Source organism: Phalacrocorax aristotelis, chromosome 2 (genome assembly GCF_949628215.1).
Source record: "Phalacrocorax aristotelis chromosome 2, bGulAri2.1, whole genome shotgun sequence".
Taxonomy (NCBI): Eukaryota; Metazoa; Chordata; class Aves; order Suliformes; family Phalacrocoracidae; genus Phalacrocorax; species Phalacrocorax aristotelis.
Window position 1 is genome coordinate 102,322,144 of NC_134277.1, and position 24,123 is coordinate 102,346,266.

A 24,123-nucleotide genomic window follows, 5' to 3' on the forward strand; every position below is an offset into this window, starting at 1 on the left:
AAAAGATTTTGCATAAGTAAAGACTGCATAATTTCCTTTTTTGCTTTGCCCACCAGATGTAGTTGCATGTTTGCTCTGCTGAATTTGAGCTCTTATATCAGTCATCACAGGGAAAGTATCTATCTGCTAACTTTTTGGAGTGCTTCCAACAGCAAAATATATTTATCTTCTCAGGCTCCTCAGTGAAATGTGCTCTCCATGGGGCTTTCATGCAAAAACAGCAGCTTTGTGCCGAAAACTAAAAATGATACAGATAGTTATTTCAGAGGTCTACATATTCAAGTAACAGCTATGGGACCATCCCACTTTAGCAAGGGCAGGCGAACCCTATTGCGAGGAGACACAAGAAATTTTGCAAATAGGACGATTACTGCACATTGCTTACCTGTGGTCAAGGTGGCTGAAGTCTTGCAAATTCAGCTCTCTGGTATCTTGTGTCAGATAAATTGTATCGACATCCTGTTAAAAATACATAACCAAATACATCTTCACAGAACTGTTGGGTTTTTACTATGATTTACCTGCTCTTTCATCATTTGTACAGTTAGCTGAAAAGAGCTCCAGAACAAGATGTGTACTTACCCACTGTACTTCTTCTCTATAGGGAAATCCAAGCCAATCACAAACACAGGCATACATCTGCGAAAAACCTCCTAAAAGCAAGCCGTGAGAGTTTTTAACATAATAGTAAAACAAGCAAACAAACAAACAAACATCTAAAAGGATATTTTAATACTTAAAGATCCAGTCTTTCAAAACTCACTCTCTTTTTCTTTCAGAAGGCTGTCCATTGTGCTGCTGAAAGAAACTGAGACTATCCTGTCTTTGCCCAGCAGGTTGCAAGAAAGCTTAAAATAGTGCCTTCACCTACCAATCAGAAGTCTGCTTCACAGTAATTACACCTTAAAACTAATTACACCTTTACAAGTTTCTGCCAGAAATAGAATTAAACTTCCTGACACTGCAATTCTAGCCTTTTTATATTTGAGCCTTTAAATCCATTCTCACCACAAGGTCCAAGTTCTGCCACTGTCTGACTGTCCCACAGGGCCTGGAGATTAGCCAGTCTTTCTGAAGGCTCCATAGTTACTTTTTTCAGAATCCTCCTAGATGCAAAAGGGTGAAAAAAAAAAAAAACATTCATGACTTACGAATTTAAAAATATTTTCAAAATCGTCTTTATTTCAAGTACGATTTTAAATGAGTATATAGTAAGAATTACCATCTTTAATACAACTCACTTCTCTGCCTAAAAGTCACACACATTGTGATGCGCCCAGCAGGAATAACATTTGTCTTTTCTTTCTTTCTAACTGTTAACCCTGTGACTACTGGAGCAACTGAGCCCTTTTCTGTGACCAGGATCTCTCAGGCTAAGGAGACTCGTGGCCCTTGACTAACACAAGGATGTCCCAAACAGGGGAGAGACATGGTATTACTGGTTACCCTGAAACCGCTGCTGTGTATACAGTGCTTTTGTGCAGTAAAAGCACTATGGTGCGAAGAGCCACAGTGCACGCTGAGTAGCTACACGCAGCCTCTAGGCTGCACTCTAGATAGCCAGCTTCAATCTTTGGTAGTGTTCTTCTTCCCCTAAACAAAACCACAGTCCCTTCCTACATTTTAAGAATTAAAACTGTTTTTCTGAATGACAGGACTGCCTTATAAACTGCAGAATTCCATAAAACAGAGGGAAAGAATTAATAAAAGATACTAATGGGAGAAACCTCTTTCCAGCCTTTTGCTTGTTTTGGTCTCATATGATCTGCAGAACTTCAATGCCTTCATTTTGGAACGTAATGCCGTGTGAGAGGAGAGCAAGAAATTTGATTTCTTTTCCAGGAACCAAGCTCTCCAGCTACACCAAATGCTCCAGCAATGTTCTCGGGAAAGCCCAGAGAAAACACGTGTATGTCTCAAGGCCTTCACAGACACCAAGACAAACATGCACAACCTTGCAGCCCTCTTCACTCTACTCTTTTTGCCTACATTTCTCACATCATTACCGAGGTTTTACGATAAATCTGCTCACAAATATTCACTTGTATGTCGCTTTTTGAAGGAAGAGCTTGATCTCCACTAAGGCAGTTAATAATACTGCCACAGAGATAAACTGGAAGTAAAAAAAAACCAACAAACTGCCAGCTGTAGTTTATGAACTCGATTTCCTACTCCACCTACAGGAAAGGTGAATAATAAAAAGATGCACCCAAAATAAAACATGTAAATTTAGCATGACCATTCACATCTAACAGCTGTTACAAAAGCTCACTTAGAAAGATCAGTGTGTCCTGGAAAATTCTTCTACATGGTCTGCTTTCTCTAATATTGATGAAAACCCAGAAGGTGAAGAGAGCAATAGTAAAGCTGCAAGATCTGGTAGAGTGATGAAGATGAGGCAAGCACAGAGAGAGGAAATAAAATAAATTGAAGAACAACTACTGAGAATTGCCACAAGATGACAAAATTCAGAGGCACAGATATGGGGGGGGGGACCCCAAAGGAATGACCAATGCATAAAGAAACAGAGCAAAGAACCTAGAGGAGATACATGATCCAAGGAGCCAGTTACACTATGCAAAAGTATATGACAAGACTTCCCATGGCTCAGTTTTGAAGAACAAGGCTCCAACCACGTGCATCATTTCACATACACTGAAAGTAAACAGAAATTTCCCTCCTCTCCCAACTCAGACTTCACTTCTAGGGAAAAAACCAACCAACCAAACAAAAAAATCTCCAGTGCATATCAGAGCTGGGAAAGGAGTTGATTACAACAAAAGCCAGAACCTGAGCTCTACCTGAGGTTGGAGAGGCAATAAGGTAAAACAAAAACAACACTCCAAATACCTGCACTGCCCCTTCAGAACAAATGCTCTTTTGACCCTACAGAGCATGCATAGCCTACCCATGCTCTGCACTGCCTGCTGGTTCTGTCATATACCTGTATAAAAGACTACTGCTTGCCTCAAGGTGCTTCTTATACCCTCAGTGCATTTCTGAGGTCAGGGTGGAGACACCCATGGACAAAAAGTGGTGGCATGTCACCCTTTCCACATAATCTGTTGCCACTAGAGGTTCCCTAAAAGACACTTACACTGGCGAGAGTCCAGGGAATATCTTCCTGAGGCAGGTCCCAATGTGTGCCAGCACCTCATTCACATCCTCCGAGGATGTCATCTTCATGGAGATGCTGCATTTCTCAGTTTCCATAACCAACTGTAAATAAAAGGGCATGAAGGCAGGAACTGGGTATCATACAATTTACGTCTGTTCAAAAAGGAGAGCATTTTGAATGCCAGCTGAATGCTTTGCATGCCAGTAGGAATCTGTTATTCTTTAAGACACAGCACAACAATGCTCCAGGTAAAGTTTCTGAAAGTTGTTCTTGAATGTACAAGACCCCCATACTCAAACTTTGCTTTTTCTAACAGTGCCCCGCTTCCCACGGGAATAAAAGTTTCAAAGGATCTTGACCTCAGCTGACATCTGAAAACCAAGAACTTTTCATAGTGTTGTCCTCTTTTGAAACATGTCCCAGAACACCAGGAAAAGCAAGCACAGCCTGACAGGAAACTATTGAACGAGCAGGGCCTGCTTCCTCCAGCAAAAAGTAAAAGCCTTTAAAGGCTGTGATCCTCTGGAAAAGGTCTAATACCTTGATCTACGCTGTTTAAGAAAATATTACAGTAATATATTATCTTGGTTCAGATGAAGCAGTAACTCAGCCAACATAACTGCCCCACAGTCTGGGAGATACATGCTTCAGCGAGGGAGGAAAAAAATCAGGCCTTTTGCAACCCATCTCTGTTATATATGGAGTGTTCAGAATCAAATTAGATTACTGTATGACTGACACAGCAGACCTGGAAGCACTGTAATGTTTGTCTTTTCCAGTGTAAATATTTAGCACAGTCCAAGTCGTAAACCCTTTTAGATGAGGAGCTATGCATACACAGTAAGAAGCTAACATTAGGAATAAATAAGAAGTGTAGATGGACAGTACGAGGGCGGACACTGCATAGTATGCTACAGAAGATTGCTTTTTATTGCAACTGGTTCCCAGGGCTCTTTTGGTTCCCAGATCATGCCTAGGGTCATCACCAGGATAACCCTCGAAAAGGCTGTATCATCCCAAAAGCACACAGAGAATCTTCACACCTTTTCCCACCAATTCAACTCTTTTCTGAACCTGTTGTCGTCATTCCCTGAAGATGAATGAGTGGGCAAGTTACTACTGTTTTTCCACGCCACCAATATTAACACAACATTTCCCTATATTACTCTGTCCATTTGTTCATTTAACTTATGGTGGGAAGCTCTTCATGGCTTTCTGCAAGATGCCTAGCACAAGACTACGTCCTTCAGGCATCACAGATATAACATGCTATTTGCAGGAAAACTGTAACAAAACCATTTGCCCTGCAAGCAATAATCTAGGATTCTGCATGCCTTCAGCTATAAGACTTACACATTTAAAACACAAATGAACATAAACATGCAAAACCTTAAAAAATATTTTAGGAAAATGGTATGTTAAGTGAAGTTGCTGAAAATCCCTTGTAAACCTTGCTACAGCAGTGATTGTCTCTGCCTCCAGCAATAATTTGCATTAGCTACCATGGCATTTTAGTACCTTAAATAAATAAAGCCACAAAAACATACACAAAATTTACTAAATGTCTCCCCATTAAAATAGTAAATATCTGGGCTTTTGGGGTTCTTTTTCTCCTTTATGGAAAGCTTCAAAAGCCAGGTTACAAAGATGACACGTTAAACACAATGAGAGCTTTTCAGAGTTCAAATAAAGAGTCAGACGCTCCTATTTTTAAAAAGCTCTTTAGAAGCCAAACACATGTGAAACACATGAACACTTTGATACAATTGAACTGTCAAATCTTGTCAACGCGTTCATCTTATGAATGAAAAACGTATTAAAGGCATTCTTCTTTTCAGCACCTTCTCTTTGACATTCACTTTTTTGGGCACATAACTAGCTGTCAAATATATTTTCTGTTCTATACAGTAAGGGCATCAAGAATAGCTGGAAGCAAACCATTTCTGCCTGCAGTGTAAGCAGTAGCTTTTGGCTTCACCATAAAGGTATACACCACAGAAGCCATCCAGGCCTGTGTGGTGATGATTATATACCAGCCCCCATTGTTATATCATCTCTCAGAAAAATATTCTTACAACAAATGAAAACTTGTACCATATTGAACTAGGGGAAAAAAATATATTTCTTATCATCATCCCACCTGCACAACACACTCCTATAATTGACTCTCTAAATTCTCATAATTATTGTTAAGACTTTAAAGCATAATGAATGTAAGAATGCAAACGTACAGTGTACTCAGTAGATGAGGACACCTGCATGTTAGATCAATACCTCCTTGACTGGAACAGATTTAGCAATGAGTAAACAAGTACCTCTTATCTAGAATACACTTACCTGACCTGGTTTACTGGAAGTTACTCCTTGGATTTCCAAGTAGCTGAAAGTTAGTTCTAACTGTAGTTAAAATAGAAAAATTCCACATCAGTGCAAACATCATCTTATTTTAAAGAGCACCTACCCTTTCCAACGAGGTTAAGAAAACCCTGAGTGAGGCTACTGTTCTTTTACATCAACTCCTGTAAATAACGCTAAGTGTTTGTTAACATCTTATCTGACTGCATTTTACACTACAAGAATGCTTATATTTGCTTGTTACAGGTTCAAATGGTTATTAGACATTATGGGAATACCACATCATACTTTTTACTGCAAGCTATGAGCACATAAACTTACAATAAAATTTATTACACAATTTTACTATAAAAAGCATCATTTATTCAATGCCCTACTGATGCGTACTCTTGTAACTGAATAATCATTAATTACAATACTTATAGCACCACATCTTACTTTTTCATTAGTTACACTGATCACAGGTGTGAAAAATATTACTGCACAGAAGCTGAAGGGACATGCACACGCAGTTTTTTATATATACATATATAAATTAAAATACTATTCATAGATACAGATATAGATGTATAAATGCTCATGACTGCTTTTAGACAGTCTAAATGCATGTCTAAAAGTATGAGAAGAAAAAATACATTAGCTTTGCCTGAGTGGGTTATCTGGACAAGTCAGGATAGGCAGGGAAGATGGGTGAACATAGAAAATCCAAACTGAAACTTAGGAGAAAGCAGGAAAGTCCTTTTCTCCAAGGACAAATCTAGGGCTACAGGGAGTGTGCTAAATCTGAATTCACAACTCTGTGGACAAACATTCTCCCAGCTGAGATATGCAGAAAGAAACCTCTTGGACTGAATCATAACTACAGACATTAGCATGGTCATTTCCTTTTATTTATCATTAAAACCATTGTAACTGAGCAGTCTGTTTGAACTGCACAAAGTTTCCTGTACTTTATCTTACCCTAGGTTCACAGTCAGGGTGCTCCCAGGCTAACTGGCAAGCACCGTATTATTCTATTTCTGTATTTGTGGCAGTCTTTTAAAAAGATGACCCTGAACAACTCCTGGGGTGCTCAGAACCCACATGCAGCTCTCAAGACTTCCTCTTCACAAAGGCTGCAACAGCACAGAATCCAGGAACATACCAGTTTCCAACCATAAGAACCAGCTAAAAGTTTTCCAGAAAGCAGCAAGATCACAGGGAGGCCTCCTAAATGCCAAGGTCTCACTGGCAAATCTCTAAGTAGTCATGAACAGTGTAACTGCAGGATGAAGCTGACAAAAAAATTCCAGCTAAAATAGTTATGATTTAGAATACACTGAAATTTAGGGGGATTTAATTAAATAGAAGACCTTTTTTAAGCACTTAGCTACGTTATCTACTCACAGCTGCAGAGACTTAAGATGTTATTAATGTCTGCTTGGGTTTCATTGCCTGTTTTCTGAATCCTTTTCCTTTCAGTTGCGCTCATGATTTGACAGCGTCACAAGACATAAGGACCCCTCAGCCATTTCTGTGCAAAGTCCACCTTCCACCAAAGACCTAACTTTGCAACCAAACTTTACTCTGAAGTTTTTGAGAAGCTTCACATGCTTTGTTTCACTTATTCTACTGCAGGGGCAGCATCCTATAGCAAACAGGCAGTTTCAGACCACAGGGGTGCTGTCGCAGCTGTTTACAAAGCGAGCGTGCTCAGGGAACCAATGCAGCAGAGGCAGAACCAGCGCAAGCATCTTCCCAGTGCCCACACCGGTGCCTTCCGTTTTTCCCACGGGTAAAATATTCACTTCTCTTCGGGCGTCTTCAGTGACTTACTTCTAAGCTAAGACTGGAAATATTTTGTGATGACAGGACATGGCCCAGTGCAGCTCATTCAGCCAGAAAGAAAAAAAAAATTCCATAGCAGCTCTTGTTGGCTACCAGTGAAAGGCTCTTTTTCCCCAGTGCCAGTCAAATTAAACAAACATATGCGACTGTCCAACATTTGTTTACCCAAATCAAAAATGAAATTTTAGGGAAAAGTTTCTATGACTGAAATCCTTCCTACTTTGCAAATTATTTACTTACCAGATCGAAGTTTCTGCTTTTGCTTACGTACTCAGTTATGTGCAAACACACGTATATGTACACACTATCAAAAATACCTTTCTACTCCTGAGAGAAGTTTACACAGATCCAGACTCAAGCATTCACTCCACAAAAATCCTCTTGACTAGAATTAACAAATACCAGGAAATGTGGCAACATCTCTATAGCTCATCTTTCATTTTTCTACTTAAAACCATGTGTTTACAGTCCTTGCTTTGCAGCAATAATATAGAACACATTTTAAACATCATCTACCTGCAACTAAGAAATAATTTTTACAAGGTTTTAAAAAGCATAATCTCATTTATTACCTAAAATTATATTTTTTTAAAATCCTCTTAAAAGGCTATGAGGGACCCTGCAGTTACCAAACCAGCTAATTTCACAGCTTCCAATTTTTTCAATGAGAACTTGCTGAGAGCTGGCACTAGAAATATGTTCACAAACCTGAATTACACTCCCACAAATTTTTCATATGCTTATCTGTGGGCTTGATGACACATCTAACATTTACTAATGTTGCAACTACTTTTTATATAGACTGTAGCAAGAATTAGTAGGCTTTAAGTATGGCAATTCTCTCCTATCAATCCATCTAGATTAGTGGAAGTGAACTGATTGGACCTGAGTGTAAAGTTATGAGGTGGCCATTTTAATATCCTTGCTCTAAGGATATCTGTGTGAGCTGATATTAAAATCAACCTTTATTCCTTTTAACTTTGATCCTTGTTTAGTAGATACTTCTCAACAGCATTATTTAAGGAAAAGTGAAGCTTGGAATCAGATGTAGTAATAACAGTCACTCAGAACTGGCCATTTCTCCACATACTCATGTTTTGTGAGAGGTACCTGGAGGAATAAAGTGTCTTTGCTGCACGTTCTCAGCTGTCTTCCTAGCAGTTACTGCGTGCCAGTTATACTGAAGTTCTCAGGCTCAAAAAGCTTCTGAGCAGCTTTTGAAAATAGTAAGGACTTAAAAAAATTTAGTTTCACTAATACTGCTAGAAAACAAATGCATTTTCAACCATCCTAGTAATTGCTCAGATATACGAAGTTTAATTTTGACATAAACAATGAGCAGTTTCTTCTGACCACTTTTCTTCCATTTGTTATCACTAAAGTAACAATTTTGTTACTACAGCATACGTATTCTAGATTTCCATGAAAACAGAAACATTTTTCAATTACGTAAATCCATTTAATCAAAGGAGTTTTGAGAAGTATCTGAATGCTAAACTAGAAGTACAGCTATTCCTTAGTGCACTGAGACCTAGCCTTCAAGAGCTTTCTGATGAATTACAGTGGCTTTGCTATTCTTTAACAAGATCACCATCACCACCTGTCCATCATACTGCCATTGCACTGATGTCTAAGCTGTTCATCAACTGGCTCTATGTTTCTGTGCAATGAGCCACCAAATCCTGTCTTAAAAACAGGCTGCAAACTGCAGTGATCCAAAAGCCAACAACCAACCAAAGATATCTGCGCTGCAGGGACCCAGTGATCAACTGAGGGAAATAAATTTAAGCAGAAATTCAAACTAGTCATCCTAACCTGTCAGTCAGCATCTTCAAATTATAGGTAAGGGACAGTCACATTTACCAGTAACCATAACTGAAAACCTGATATCAATCGTTCCATTTATTGATCCTGTTTTTTCTATAAAGCATATTTATATACACACACATATACACACACATTTACACAAACGCATGCACATATGTGTGTGTAAAACACAAAATAGAACATACACTAAATTCCCATTCAATGATTCCAAGCTGTTCAAGAGATGTGCTTCCACATCAGTCATTTTCATTCACATGGAAATTATCTTTCTCTGCGACAACAATCGTTACAAATTGTCAACAGGAGTAGAAAAAAATAATTCACCTGCATTGGCAAGGCAGGTTGGCAAGATGCTTTTCAAAATCAATCACAGAAATCATCAGAAAACAGCAGAATTTAATAAACCGCAACATAATTTCTGTCTCCAAATCACATATATTCCTATTTGACACTACAAACACTAGAGGCAATAACGCCATCAGCTTGTTTGAACATAAACTGTTCCACTAGAAAGGTCATCAGCCTCATCTCACAGTTCTTCAAGTTAGTGTTTGCAACATAATTCTTCACTCGCCTGCATTTCTTGAAGTTAAAATTCCTCTGAAACAGTATATATAAATTGACAAATCCATTTAAGACAGGCGCTTACAGGAGCACCACTCTAACTCAACACCATACAACATACCATTCCTCGTTATTATTTTTTAAACAGATGCACAAGTATAAAATATGCTAAGTTTATGCAACTTACATTTGCATCTAAAAAACCAGAATATTTATAGAATCAGTAGCTTTACCTTGGTGGGAATCCGAGCTGTTAAAAGAAATGCCCGACATGATGCCAATATCTATTGAAAAAAAAAAAAAGAACAGAATTTGTAAGAAATATTTATTGGGAATATTATTAAAGGTTCTTTTCCAGGAAAATCCTGAAACCAGAGGGAAAAAGCCGCCTCTAGCAGAGTGACTGTCGATTCTCTTTGCTGTCATACACTGAAGGAAGGAAAACTGGGCTCAGATCCAGTAGAGCATAGTGAAAAGACTGCTGCAATCTGATCAGCTATAAGCTAGTTAGTACAGCATTGAACTGAAGAAATTTATTGAATCAATCTCTCACGAACATCTAATGGCAATCTTAATGACATTTTAAAAAGAAACAAGGATAAGAAGTCCTACAGCAGAAGCATATAATGTACTTAAACATATCAAAAATATGCAAGATAAACATGATATAATTAGTAATATAAGAGACCGTAAGCAAACATTTTCTTTTGGACACACTCGGTGCATTTCTAGAATAACAATGCAAAGATTTCTCATTGACACCACCTACATTTCTTCTCCAGCAAGGACAATCGAAAAACACAATTAGGTTAGTGAGACCAGTGACTCTGGGGAGAAAACAAAATGAAACAAATATTTTGGAAGTTATTGCCAATCAAAATATAATGATATATATAAGTATCACTCCAATCTCCAGTAGCACATCCTACTCACAGATTTTGCACTTTGTGAAAGGGATGACCCATTTTGCAAAACTGGAGTATAGCTTTTTGATTTATCTGTCTATGGAATTAGCTACTGCTTGGCTCCATTTTTTTCCCAGACAAAAAAACTGAAGCAAACTTAATTCAAACATCAGGATCAAAATCCCACAGTACATGCAGAGCCCTTCACACAATTGGAACCTCCCAAACCTAGTTCTGCTCGGTACGTATCCATCTCCAGGTGTGCATGTTGACACAAAACATGGTCCTCGCTCGGTCAGGGAGAACCTCCCTGAGAAGGCAACCTAGCACCCAGCTCCGAATAGCGTTCAAATGCTTTGGTGATTGGATTTCAGCTTCAGTATCTCAGCTGAACCACATCTTGCTAAAACCTAAGAGCATGAATGCTGTACTAGCGTTGGGTGTTAGCAGAGCATTTCAGGGTTGATGTGATCAGACCTAGTGCTCTGGTTTTCATGGATGTAGAGCCAAGCTGTTGTGGAGTACTAACCATTGCCTCCTACAAGGCTCACCCCTTCACTGAAGGCCCATTACACTGGCTGGCACGTCCAGACCCTGCCAGACAGACCCACCTCGTCCCCTTGCACTCAGGCATGTGGGAGAAATAGTCTCTCTTGATCCTCTCCCAGCTGTGCCGAGCACAAGTGTGCCTTCTGCATTCTGGTGTGCAAAGGAAGGGGAAAGGTCAGCCCAAGGGGTTTTACCACTGCACAGCCACAGCTTCCCCAGCCCAGCAGCAGCTCTCCCATGCAGTAATACAACCTCAATTCTTTCCCCCTCCTTACCCCCATCCTCTCCTCAGGGCAGCTGCCCACAGTAGGCACACGTCACTCCTGAGAGCCTCTGGGGAGGATCACACCCTCCATCACACTCCTGCCCGCTCACAAGCAAAGCTTTGCTGTCAGTAAGAGGAGTGCCCCTCCTACCCATCATTGCACCCACAAACAAGCGGCCCAGCTCCGAAGAAGGGCAGGTGATCAGGTACCCTCCCTGGTCACCACATCTCAGGTGTAGAAGTGAGACAGTCAGGGGGAAGGGCAACTTTTGAAGAGGTGCTTTCTGTATTTAACTTCTAGGTAGTGGCCTACAACATTAGAGAGATTGGTGCTCCTGTGTACGCCACCACAGTGAGGCAGCTGGTTACAAGAAAATCATGTCACGGTCCTATTATAAAACATTTGCCTGCATATATGGGTTCAAGCTACTTTATGAGCTTTGTCAGGGTCATTTTAACATGATGACAGTACACATGAGCAGTCCTAATAACAAAGCTAAATGCAAACCAAGTAACCAGAAGGCTGTAACAAAACTGTGCCAGAATATGATGCTCCAACAGAGCAGGTGTCAGTGAATATTCTCCTGGTAGATGCACCAATGCCCGTAAAGTGATCTTGCTAAAACCAACAAAGCTGAAGAAGCCACTTACTTTCAGAAGACGCATTTACATAAAAAGGAGAGGGCTGCTGTAAGATGATCCTCCCCACTCAGGCGGTAAAGAAACTACTCTTGAGCAATAAGATGGTACAAAATGCCTGAGACCTCTACTCCAGTAACACTGAGGCTTCTACAGTTTTCACAGTGGAGACTGTCACAAACAAGTACAAGTTTGATTTTTACAGAGAGTCAGTTGAAGACAAGGTCAACTATTACTGCAACATTAATGTCCCGACTTGACAAAAGCAGGACAAGATTTCTTTTTTTGACTGGCAAAACTGGCCAGGAGGAGGCTTGGCATTTATGACAATTTTAGCTGCTAAAATCCATGAGTATGCATCGTGACCTTTGACAGGATCAGCTTTAGTTTACTGTTTTCTGATTTTTTCTCAATCTTTTTGAAATTTTATGCAACATCTGCATTTTAACATCACCGTTTTTAGCAACACAGTAACCTCTACCCCAAATCAACTTGAGACTTGTTGGATAAGCTGCGAAATACGAACAGTTTCCAGTGACCTCCTCCTCGATAAGGCTGCAGTGCATAAACAAATAAAGGCTATTAAGATACCGGCTCACCCATGTCTCTGTCAGTAGGATTCTGCATGGTTGTTAGTACTTGCAAGGGCAAGAGAACATACATTATAGACTGCTCAAAACAACGTATCGCTCTGTTCCTTCCCTTGCGAAATATGATGCTGGCGCCAAAGGCAGAGGCACCGGAGGTGTTTTCACACTGGCAGTTCAAGTCCCCTTTTAAGTACTGAGCTATTTTTGTGAAGGAGGTCCCAAGTCTCTGTTGCACGTCTCTGACATGAATAACAAGTATGTGCTTAACTGCACAATTGTCTAGGGCTTTCAGAAGTATCCAGGAGTGCTGAGGTTTATGAACAGACAGATTCTAGATTTCTTGCAGTTTTCAATGTATTCATTAAAAGAAACTAAAAAGCAAAAGTAGCCACCAGTTAGCCTCTAGCAGTTCTCAAGCATCTTATGGAGACTTGGCCACTGTTACGCTTATTTTGCACCCAGGGAACCTTGAGTACAGGAGGAGGAGTGTCTTGGTGAAACTCACTCTGAAAACCAGAGACTTGGAGGAGCAGATCCCTATCCAGGGACAACTCTGAACAAAGCGCTCCCTCACTCACACCCATCAGGAATGTCAGCTGGGAACGGTGTATAACCACCTACCTTATCTTCCGATAAGAAAATGTTCACGTGTTCAGCTCAACAAGTCACAATCCAATTCCTCCATAACCATTTTGTTTGGTCACAAGTGGTATTCAATCATTAATAAAGGTAAAAGATCCCATCAAAAGATACGCATACGCACAGTAAAGAAAGACTCAGGAGAGGATTCATGCTTTAACACACCTGTAAGCCAAAAGGTTTGCAAGTGACCAACATGAAGGCAGCAAGTACATTCAGGCAAATTTTATACAAGGTACATAACCTGGCTGACGCTGCATGGAAGGGACAATAAAGGAGAATTATATTTAGTTTACATTAGCTTCAGTCTGTCTTCCTTTTTTCTGCTTTTTTTCAAGCGCAAAATGGGATTATCATTTGAATGTTAAATGACTCCTACTCACACATAGATACCCGAGTTGATGATTTCTTAACATTTTTATCACTCTACGTTCCCTGACTCACTCTACGCTGCTCACAATGTATAAGCAGCAAGTTAAAATTTGGAAATTAATTTTGAAACGTTCACCAAAAACATACCCTGCAAATTATTTCTCCAGAGGCTCATGGCCTACGAGGTCATCTTCTATTTACCAGGATAAATAATTTGTTTCAGTAAGTAAAATTAATGTGAACATAGATCCTCAGTAAGTATATCAACAAAACATAAATATACAGATGCATTTCATGATTTATTGTCAAATCCTAGCCTTATTACCCATTTTAGCACTGCAAGTTGTATTAAAAGGGCTGCACTGGCTTAACGCAGCCACTTTACCTGGCAGTCAGCCTTTGGAAGATCATTTCAGCAACACAGCTCTGTGCTAATTGCATCTATTTTGCCAGGCAGACATCAGCTCAAGTCACCTTATCTATATTTAAAGTGGTTTCAAATCCATAAGCAAATGAAAGAGATCTTTTAAAAATCCCTACTCTTTTTTAAAATGCCAAGGAATAAAGAATTCTGGAAAACACAGCGAGCATAAACATCATCTTGACAAAATAAAACAAAATGAAACCACCCCAGCACTTCACAGGCCCCGGGAATTCGCATGATGCTCATTCCACTCACTAGCACAGATGTTTTGTAACTTCCCTCTGCTGAAATCTCAAACTAATGATGGATTAGCCAAATGTTTTTCTCTTGCTGAAAACTGATTGACACAGATATATATATATAAAAAGCTTAGTACTTTTTTGATCCACTGTTGCAGTTTTACCTCTTAAAAATATACTTTCTGATCCTTTCCTTCCACAAGTTCCTTTTCCTCCCAGCATTTGCCGTTTTGTCGGCTTCAAACTGCTGCAAGCATTTGTGACAGGTTTTCTCATTTAGATATTCAGCATTCTGAGAATTCTTTGAAGTCCAGAAGACATCTGCTTTTCTTTATATATCTTGTAGTTTTGCCATCCCTATTTTTATCATTATTCATTACCATTATTATTCAAAATATCATTATTTTTAGGTTTCCATACTTACTAGTTACTTTATGATTTCTATCATAAGCTTTCCATTACTACTACTGATTCAATATCTAATGGACCCATAATACCATGAGGTAAAGCAGCAGCACTAATACAGTTTTTGTTTTGTTAAAATACAGTTGAATCAATATATGTTAGAGCATCCATTCTGTCTCACAGGATCGACGGTTCATTTCCTGGGTTGCATGCCTGATGTTGTAAATGCTCCACCCTGAAGCGACTGGAGTTCGATTAGATAAAAGGCCCCTTTCAGCACAATGTTAGCGATATTAGTGCTGGTTTTGAGCGAGGCGGTCTCTGCTAAAAGCACTGAACCTCCCTACACAATGAGGCTAGCTGACATCCTGGAGGTCTTTTGGAGGGCTAATTAGCTCAGGCACAACATGAACACGTATGCTGCTTCTGAAATGCTGGTATCGCTTGGCATACGGTGGGTTTCTCTGCAGAGTGCTGACAGCAGCAAAGTGGCTTGGTTCAGCCCCAACCTAAGGGCTCGCAGAACCACCACCTTCACCCACAGCCTGTCTGAGGCCAAATACGCCTCTGATCATTTGGTCTCAGCTGTAAAACCGTTATCTATGATAAAGCCATTGACAAACTTTATTCACTCTTGTTCCAAACGCCTACTTATTTATCCACCAGCACTGAAGCAGTCTTTCGTAGCTAGGGAAGACCCTTCAGGACAGGATTAGTGCCATTCAGTTCTTGGCATTCACACACAAAAACCAGAATTTCTCCCTCAGCTGACTTTATCCAAGCTGAACACATTCCCAGGCTCGCCTAAACTTGTCAGTGCCTGTGCAGCCAGCCAAAGACCTACACGAAACACACCCCAGAGCAGACCCTCATCAGTAAGGGAACCTATTATTTGTATCAGTACGATTCTCTCCTGCCCAAGATGGGGACGAGCTCTGCAGTGCAAGTAATGACCTTGGCCATCCCCACAAAGGACTGCTCTGCTGCATGTGTGATCACTCCTGAAGTCAACCACAGCTTCCCCAACAAGGTCCCCTCGCTAGAGCAGCAGAGAACCAGCCTGCCTGCCCTCTGCCCTGCCACCAGCATGCTGTATGGAGCAGTTTTTCACTGGTCCTATTGCATTAAAAACTTATGCCTGATCTGTATGGCCCTCCATGTTGCATATTTTTGGACAGCAAAGAATGGTATGGAGAACAGTTTTAATTGAAATGGGTTTATACAAAAAAAGTGGGATCAGTTATCATAACTGCTGGCAATAAATCTGCTGAGAGAAGAGAGGGGAGAGGGGAGGAGAGGAGAACCTTTCAAATTAATTTACCAAACATGACAGGGGACACCACAAGATGGCACAATGGAGTGCTTCATTCAAATTTCCCTTTCAGCCTCAGTTAGAGAGGACCCTTTTAATGGAAACACTTATTTAGCCTTTGGAGAGCTGTTCCAATATGCAGAGCGGTTTCTACCTCAGAGGCAACAATGAACAAGCCCTCCCTGGAAGACAGTCAAGAAAAAGTATCCTCATTTTAAAACTGACAAAAAGAGTCAGAGGCATGAACACACCAAGAGATTTTCCTAAAACAAAAGGGCAAAATGAAGTCGCAAAGCTTGAAAGAGAGGCTTGGAGTAAATGGCTCTTAATTCTGGAGTAAGAGGGGGAACAATTTAGCTTGGAGGTTTATCAGCAAATTAAAACAAGATCTCCTGCCTACACCAAATTTGTTCATTAGCTCCTCCAACAGGTATAGCATTACTACTATCACCTTTAGGAAGTGCCCTAGCCCTGTAAACTGTTTGTAAAGGACACGTGAATCAAATTGTGCTTCTTTAACATCTGGAGCACAAATAAATATAAACACTTGCTGTAACCCCATCTACAATGTGCAAACAAACAACCCAGCTATTCCAGTAAAGGTAGGATTTCAGAAGATGCTGAGGCAGTGGTTCAGCTTTGGCCGGACACCACCGATGGCAGCAACAGGAGCCACGGGCACCCAAACTGCCAGCCCCTGTCACTTGAAGCAGCTTGTGATACAGTGGTGCAGACTAGGACTCCCCTGATCCAGACCATACTCACACTCAATTTTGCCTCATCATCTATCATTTCCGTTAACCACAGAGCTGCTCGTGGAGGGGCAGCCACCTATTGCTTATGTGCAAAGGGCTCCCTTGCTCTTCCCACCAGTCAGGCATGGAACAGATTTTCATGGCATTGTGAGAGATGCCCATGCAGAACGCTTAAGCTGAGGCAACCCCTAACAGACTGCAAAACTTCCTCACCATTCCTCTCACTACCGCACAATTCCCAACAGCAAAAAATCCTAGTGCTATAAAGCAGTAAATACCGAAAGACCTAACTACCGTGTTATTTAAGCCTGCCTTGAGCCATAAAAATAGGAAACAGAAAGCAGCAGCATTTCACTGATACGAAGTGCTCTACATGGCACTGGACCCATCCTGGGCTGACCCCAGAGGGTAAAGGAGGGGCACGGGAGGGGTGCAGGCTGAACCACATACATTCATTTGTAACTCATCAGTGAGACATATAACCCCAAAGGAGTTTTTTCTTTTCTGCATCTACGATACAAATAAATAGGTCACTAGCACATTAGTGCTAACACACCTTTATTGCAGATTTTTTCCCACTGTCCTCTGTATACAGCCGTTACACAGATTCACTGCCCCAATTCAGGTTATGAAGCACCACAGCAGGATTCCTTCCCTGCATACCAGCCTTTTACAATGTTATAGCTCTCGATACTCACCTTAATAATAGGTTGAAAACATTCCATTGACTTGTAATTTGAAAGGCCCTGGGCTCCAGCATCTTCTGTGCAATAATTTGTTATGCTTTTGCATTACTTCTCTCCATCATAAAAAGAGCGTACAGGCACTCTAGGAAAACCCTCCAACTATCTATCCCTGGTGTTAATAGTAAGAAACATCCATACGCCTTCCCTCTTCCTACACAGAGCCTTTTCCTGGGTTTAGGGACAGCAGGTAAGACTGGAAGCATTTTGGTGTGCCGCATGTGACGTTGTTTCTATGCAAAAGCAGCTGGAAATAGATTTTGCTATTGCAGTGGTTTTATTCTTATCGTCTTCAATTTCATCACTTAGAAATGCCAGATTAAACATTTCACAGTGTTCCTTCATGACAGGGTTGCTTTCTTTGTAGGTGTGTCACACGCAACCATAATGCAAAAAAAAAAAAGACCCGGAAACAAAACAAAAACTTCACAGACAGAGGAAACGCAATTTGATATGTAATGCAAGCATTTTATGAGGAACTTCTCTACAACCATTCATATTTGCTTTTAGTTATCAACAACAAAACGAAGATTCAATTAGTAAAGCCCACTTAGCTCCTCTTAATATTAAAATAAAATAAATAAGCACCGTAAAACAATTTTCCTCAATACCCACTGCCATAAACCACAGTCTCAATAACATTGACCTTGGACTGCTCTTAGAGCTAAGGGCCAGAGAAAGATGTTGCTTTAATAAATCTGTAGAATTAAGTCTTTTTTGTCCTCTCCTTCACATATACAAATTGAAACACAAAACCAAATCGATGGGTGGAGAGTTACGAAAACCTCCAAGCCAAGGCAGCTCTTTCCCAAGGAAACCACTGTTACAGGTACAAGATAAAACCCTCTTCCTCATTAGGTCCAGAGGGGATTACTCAAGATCTGCTCCCCTACAGGAGCCTCACTGCAGTCCTTCAGGTGCACTCGGATTTCCTTTTCCTCATTTTGCTTCCCCACAGAACCCCCTCTCCCTCTCTCTCATCCATAAAATACAAAACAACCACTGGAAGTAACATGACTGTGACAGCCACTCCATCCTTAATCACCTGAGGTATCCTGCAAGCCTTCATCTTTTTATATTTTGATATCTTAAGGCCATCAATCTTTCAAGAGAGTAATGGTGTTTAAGTGCTGGAAACAGCCACTTGGTCATTGAAAATCCTTAAAAGTCATCACTATACTCCCAACCCCCAAATTCAGATTTTTTGTTATACTGTTTTACATTTTACAAGATTATCTCTTTTACAGCTGTTTTATTTCTAGTTTATCACATTTCCCCCTCAGCTAAAGAAATCTTTTCTTTCAGAGCTTTAAAGTGCCTTCCAGAAACAGGAAGAAGAGAACAAACTACTCCCGTCCCTGCACTGGAAGGGATGTCCCTTTCACCACCCACTGCCATCCCCGCATGCAACTCCTTTCCCATAGCTCCCATACTTTATATTTTAAGCAGTGGGAGCTGACAATGGCTGAGGCATCCTCTGTTGGCTTACCCAGTGCCGACCACCCACCAGCTTAGCGGATTAGTAGCCAGCATCTCCTGTATAAAACCCACTAAAGCTTCTGTCAGGCACTTCATTCCTACAGCCAGGGCAGCCAAATAACCAAAGGGGGAACAATGTCCCCACTCCCCCATCATGCCACTACGTGCTGCTGGATGACTTCTTTCTTACAAAATTCTGCACCAGATGATAAATCCAAGCTCGAACTCGTTCCCCCTGCTCCTGCTCTGTATCTAGCGCAGGGAGAGCTGTAGGCAGGAAACCCAAGCCGGGAGGCGAGGCCAGCTTCGGGCAGTGACACAGCTGATTGCATCTAGCTTCCCCTTAGACAGAAATTCAGGAATTGCCACATTCCAGGAAAGCAATTTTGCCTCCGGCATCCTGCAAAAAAAAACCCTTGCAGTTTCACCCCACTCCCGACACGAAGGCTGTCTCATCTGCCCAAGAAGTACAAACGGCACGCACTGGGAAAACCCACTAAGTAATCGCTGATGGAGGGTTATTATTCTTTCTGCAGATTTTTAAAAGTCATATGATGTCAATTATCTAATGCTGTTCATTATTAAAAATTAATATACTCCTGTCCAACAAAGAAAGCTATTCTAACACTTCCGGGTTTTGTGAAGATTCCTTCTTAAATATATCACAATAATATTGCCTGTGCTTTGCTTGTATCGCTTCTTATACAGTATATTAACCTGATAAAATACATGTAATAACAAACTATCCCTATTCATATGACAGGAACATCAATTTCTAACAGCCAAATGGAAATTAAGCTTCCCAAAAAACGGCAGAAAACATGCTAATAAGTGGAAATTACAATCTACCGAATGCAAAAGCAACAAATAATTCTGCTCTTCAAACTCAGAAGCCAAGTTCAACAACCGTTACACTTGCTACCGAACAATCAGTAAGGATTCAGCTCCTGGCTATGCAGAAAACTCCAATAGTTTGTAAACGACCTTTGCCTCTGAGAAAAAAAATCAGCTTATTTCCCCCAAAAAAACCTTCCTGAGATTCTGATGCAAAGGTCTTCCAAGCCAAATTGTTTCTCAAAATAATTTTGTGGGTGAATTGTGGTTTTGTAAGCACAGCCACATGCTTGATGCTTGCTCATTTCAGAACATGAGCGCCTCAGAGAAGAGGAGAGCTTTTAAAAGGTCACTTCACTACCGTGAACTTGAACAACTGAGATGGCTTGTCAGCGCAAGTGTAATACTAACTAGATCCTCTGGGCTTTATCATTTTATCTAGAATCACAATTTACAAGCTCTTCAATTTACAGACTCTCTTAATTTCCACTATGAAGGTACAGTGTGCCAAAAAGGAAAGGAAACCTGAGAACAGCCTTTGCTCTGTTTAGACAGTGGGTTTGCAAGCACCTCTCTGCCTCATTCTCCAGACAGCCAAGCCTTTAGTTCCTCTTAGTGCCATCACACGGCACATACAGGACAAGCAGGCAATCAGGCCCAGTCAGCATGGGTTTGTGAAAGGTAGGTCCTGCTTGACCAACCTGATCTCCTTCTATGACCAGATTACCCACCTAGTGAATGAGGGAAAGACTGTGGATTTCACCCACCTAGACTTTAGTAAAGCCTCTGACAACATTTGCCACTGCATTCTCCCAGAGAAACTGTTTGCTTATGGCTTGGACGGGCGTACTATTCGCTACTTAAAAAACTGTCTGGATGGCTGAGCCCAGACAGTTGTGGTCAATGGACCCAAATCCAGCTGGAGGCTAGTCATGAGCGGGGTTTCCCAGGGCTCAGTGTTGGGGCCAGTTCTGTTTAATATCTTTATCAATGATCTGGATGAGGGGATCAAGTGCACCCTCAGTAAGTTTGCAGGTGACACCAAGATGGGGGGGAGTATTGATCTACTCAAGGGTAGGAAAGCTCTACAGAGGGACTTGGACAGGCTGGATTGATGGGCCGGGCTAAGGTCAATTGTATGAGGTTTAACAAGGCCAAGTACTGGGTCTTGCACTTGGGTCACAACAACCCCATGCAACGCTACAGGCTTGGGGAAGAGTGGCTAGAGAGCTGCCAGGTGGAAAAGGACCTGGGAGTGCTGTTTGAGAGCCAACTGAACATGAGCCAGCATGTTCATGAGATGAACATGAGTTCAGCATGTGCCCAGGTGGGCAAGAAGGCCAAGAGCATCCTGGCTTGTATCAGGCCAGCAGGAGCAGGGAGGTGATCGTGCCCCTGTACTCGGCACTGGTGAGGCTGCACCTTGAATACTGTGTTCAGTTTTGGGCCCCTCAGTACAAGCAGGACATTGAGGTGCTGGAGCGTGACCAGAGAAGGGCAACGAAGCTGGTGAAGGGTCTGGAGCACAAGTCTTGTGAGGAGCACCTAAGGGAGCTGGGGCTGTTTAGCCTGGAGAAGAGGAGGCTGAGGGGAGACCTTATCGCTCTCTACAACTACCTGAAACGAGGTTGTAGTGAGGTAGGTGTTGGTCTCTTCTCCCAAGTGATAGGACAAGAGGAAACGGCCTCAAGTTGTGCTTAGGTTGAATTCTAGGAAAAATGTCTTCACCAAAAATGTTGTCAAGCACTGGAACAGGCCACCCAGCTAGGTGGTGGAGTCACCATCCCTGGAGGCATTCAGTAGATGTGTAGACCCGGTGCTTAAGGAAATGGCTTAGTGGTGGCCTTGGCAGTGCTAGGTTAATGGTTGGACCTGATGATCTTAAAGGTCTTTTCCAACCTAAACAATTATATTCTACTCCAAAGCCTTTTAAAAGTCTATTCTATTCTAAGACAAGAGAAGTCAGAAGGTATCCTGACAGCAGCAGAGATGCAGTTTATAGCATGACCTTCCTCGGCTTCCATTTTCCCAAGCACCACCATGCTCTTGCCATCAACACAACTCCACTAGTGACGAAAACAGAGAGAAAAATTAATACAGACAAAACTTTTAAGAAGCCACAGGATGCCTTTAAGCACAGGATCCCCAGGCCTGTTATCTCTACCTATTGAACAGCACGGCTGAAAGCCCACTCATGAAAACCCAGTACCACTGGATGTGTACTGCTTTTAATAAAGCTGGGGAGCCTTCAGCTGAAATTCAACACATCATAAACAAAACTTCTCATGCTGCGTCTTTTCAATGCTTTATCTTTTCAACTCTGACACAGGGTGCTTAAACACACAATTTGTGTCATTATTATGTTCTTAATATAGACAGCTCCCAAAACAGCAAAACCCCAAAGGCCTTCAGCCTACTACAGAAACACCGTTAAACACAACTTTAAGCCCAAGATACTATGATCACAGCTTCAAAGCCAATGTGAGACAAAACCCATGCTAAAATAATCTTGAACCATACCAAAGAAGTATTGCTGTTATTTTCTTTTTTTTTTTTTTTTTTTTTTTAAAGTTGTGGTTTCTTTGATTCTTAATGTTGGTGAAGGGGGGTTTTTTACTGCAAAACCAAAACCAAATGTTGGTTACTATATTTCACAATAACGTACAAGTGTTTATCCTTCAAAAATATACTACAAATGTTCAGTTTCCCGGGGCGCACTTCATCCAGTTGTTACAGTTGCCTTTCCTTGTCACCTATCAAATTCAGGTGGATTTAAATTCTTACTTTAGGTAGTACAGGATCTTGCAAGTGAAGTTTTACCTTGGTTAAACGACAGTCCATCTAAGTTTAGTTTGTAAGAGTAAGGCTTGTGTGCTGGTTTCAGCTGGGATAGAGTTAATTTTCTTTGCAGTAGCTAGTATGGGGCTGTGTTTTGGATTTGTGCTGGAAACAGTGTTGCTAATGTGGAGACATTTCAGCTGTTGCTAAGTAGCACTTACACTGGTCAAGGACTTTCCCAGCTTCCCATGCTCTGCCAGGTGCACAAGAAGCTGGGAGGGGACACATCCAGGACAGCTGACCCCAACTGACCCAACGGATGTCCCATACCATGTGACGTCATGTACAACATATAAAGCTGGGGGAAGAAGAAGGTAGGGGAGGACATTCAGGGTGATGGCATTTGTCTTCCCAAGTAACTGTTACACATGACGGAGTCCTGCTTTTCTGGAGATGGCTGAATACCTGCCTGCCCATGGGAAGTAGTGAAGGAATTCCTTGTTTTGCTTTGTTTGCGCACACGGCTTGTGCTTTTCCTATTAAACGATCTTTATCTCAACCCACAAGTTTTCTCACTTTTACTCTTCCGACTCCCCGGTTCCACCTGCAGAGAGTGAGCGAGCAGCTGTGTGGTGCTTGGTTGCTGGCTGGGGCTAAACCACAACAGTTTGCAAGTGCAATTTTAACTTTATGCCAGTTATAAAGTATGGTATTAATACACATGCACCAGTTTAGCTGAATTTGCTGCTAATGTGACTATCATCCTTAGCCTAAGTTCACAATAACATTGATTAAGTATTGCTAGTTATACACCATCCTTCAACTACTTAAATAAATTCGCTTGGATTCAGTCAATTTTGTTGACCACCTCAAACAAGTCAGAAAGGAAAATATCATTCAATTGTGCTGCCAAAATGGCTCATCAATGTATAGAATCATGGCTTTTCAACCCACTTATTATTTACAATCTCTTCTCAAGATATTTCATTGCTTAAGGTTCTAAATGTTTTCTTTTCCTTTTGTTGAGCTTTTATACTATATCAACACAGATTTTTTTTGTCCAAGTAAAATTGGAACTTTAAAAAAATCACTCAAGCTTTTTAATTACACTGATAAGCCCCAAATCATCATAAATGAACGAACACAGTCTTGTTAGCAGGTTTACAGAAAATTGCACGGAACAGAACATCAGATAGACTGAAGATCTGAACTCCACCCACACACAAACACTAGTATTATTGGACTATTAACTTCATTATTCAGATGAGAGCATTCATGATGTCCGTAAAGGACAGCCATCAAAACCCAAAAACCTCCCACCACAACTGCTACACTGAAACAACCCTGTCAGCCTTGTTTTATCTTCCATTTCTCCTACATCAGGGTCCTGTAATCACCCAATTTGTCTACACTACCATTTTTTACTTTCTTGCAGACTGGATACAGATGTCTCCTCCTCCCCTTTCCTAAATCACAGTATTTCCCACACAGCGAGGGCACCAAG

General features: G+C 41.1%; 1 protein-coding gene across 4 annotated transcripts in view; it reads right to left on the minus strand.

The window, feature by feature from the left end:
• Nucleotides 1-24,123, minus strand: part of CARMIL1 (capping protein regulator and myosin 1 linker 1) — a 200,993-nt gene that overhangs the window by 108,346 nt on the left and 68,524 nt on the right. For all 4 annotated transcript variants that reach the window (XM_075084539.1, XM_075084538.1, XM_075084537.1 and 1 more), the window contains exons 3-8: nt 9,925-9,975; nt 5,456-5,515; nt 3,098-3,219; nt 1,009-1,106; nt 583-653; nt 386-459 (exon numbers count right to left, since the gene is read on the minus strand). In XM_075084539.1, the coding sequence (XP_074940640.1) occupies nt 386-459; nt 583-653; nt 1,009-1,106; nt 3,098-3,219; nt 5,456-5,515; nt 9,925-9,975 (476 nt within the window). The remainder of the gene's footprint in view (nt 1-385; nt 460-582; nt 654-1,008; nt 1,107-3,097; nt 3,220-5,455; nt 5,516-9,924; nt 9,976-24,123) is intronic.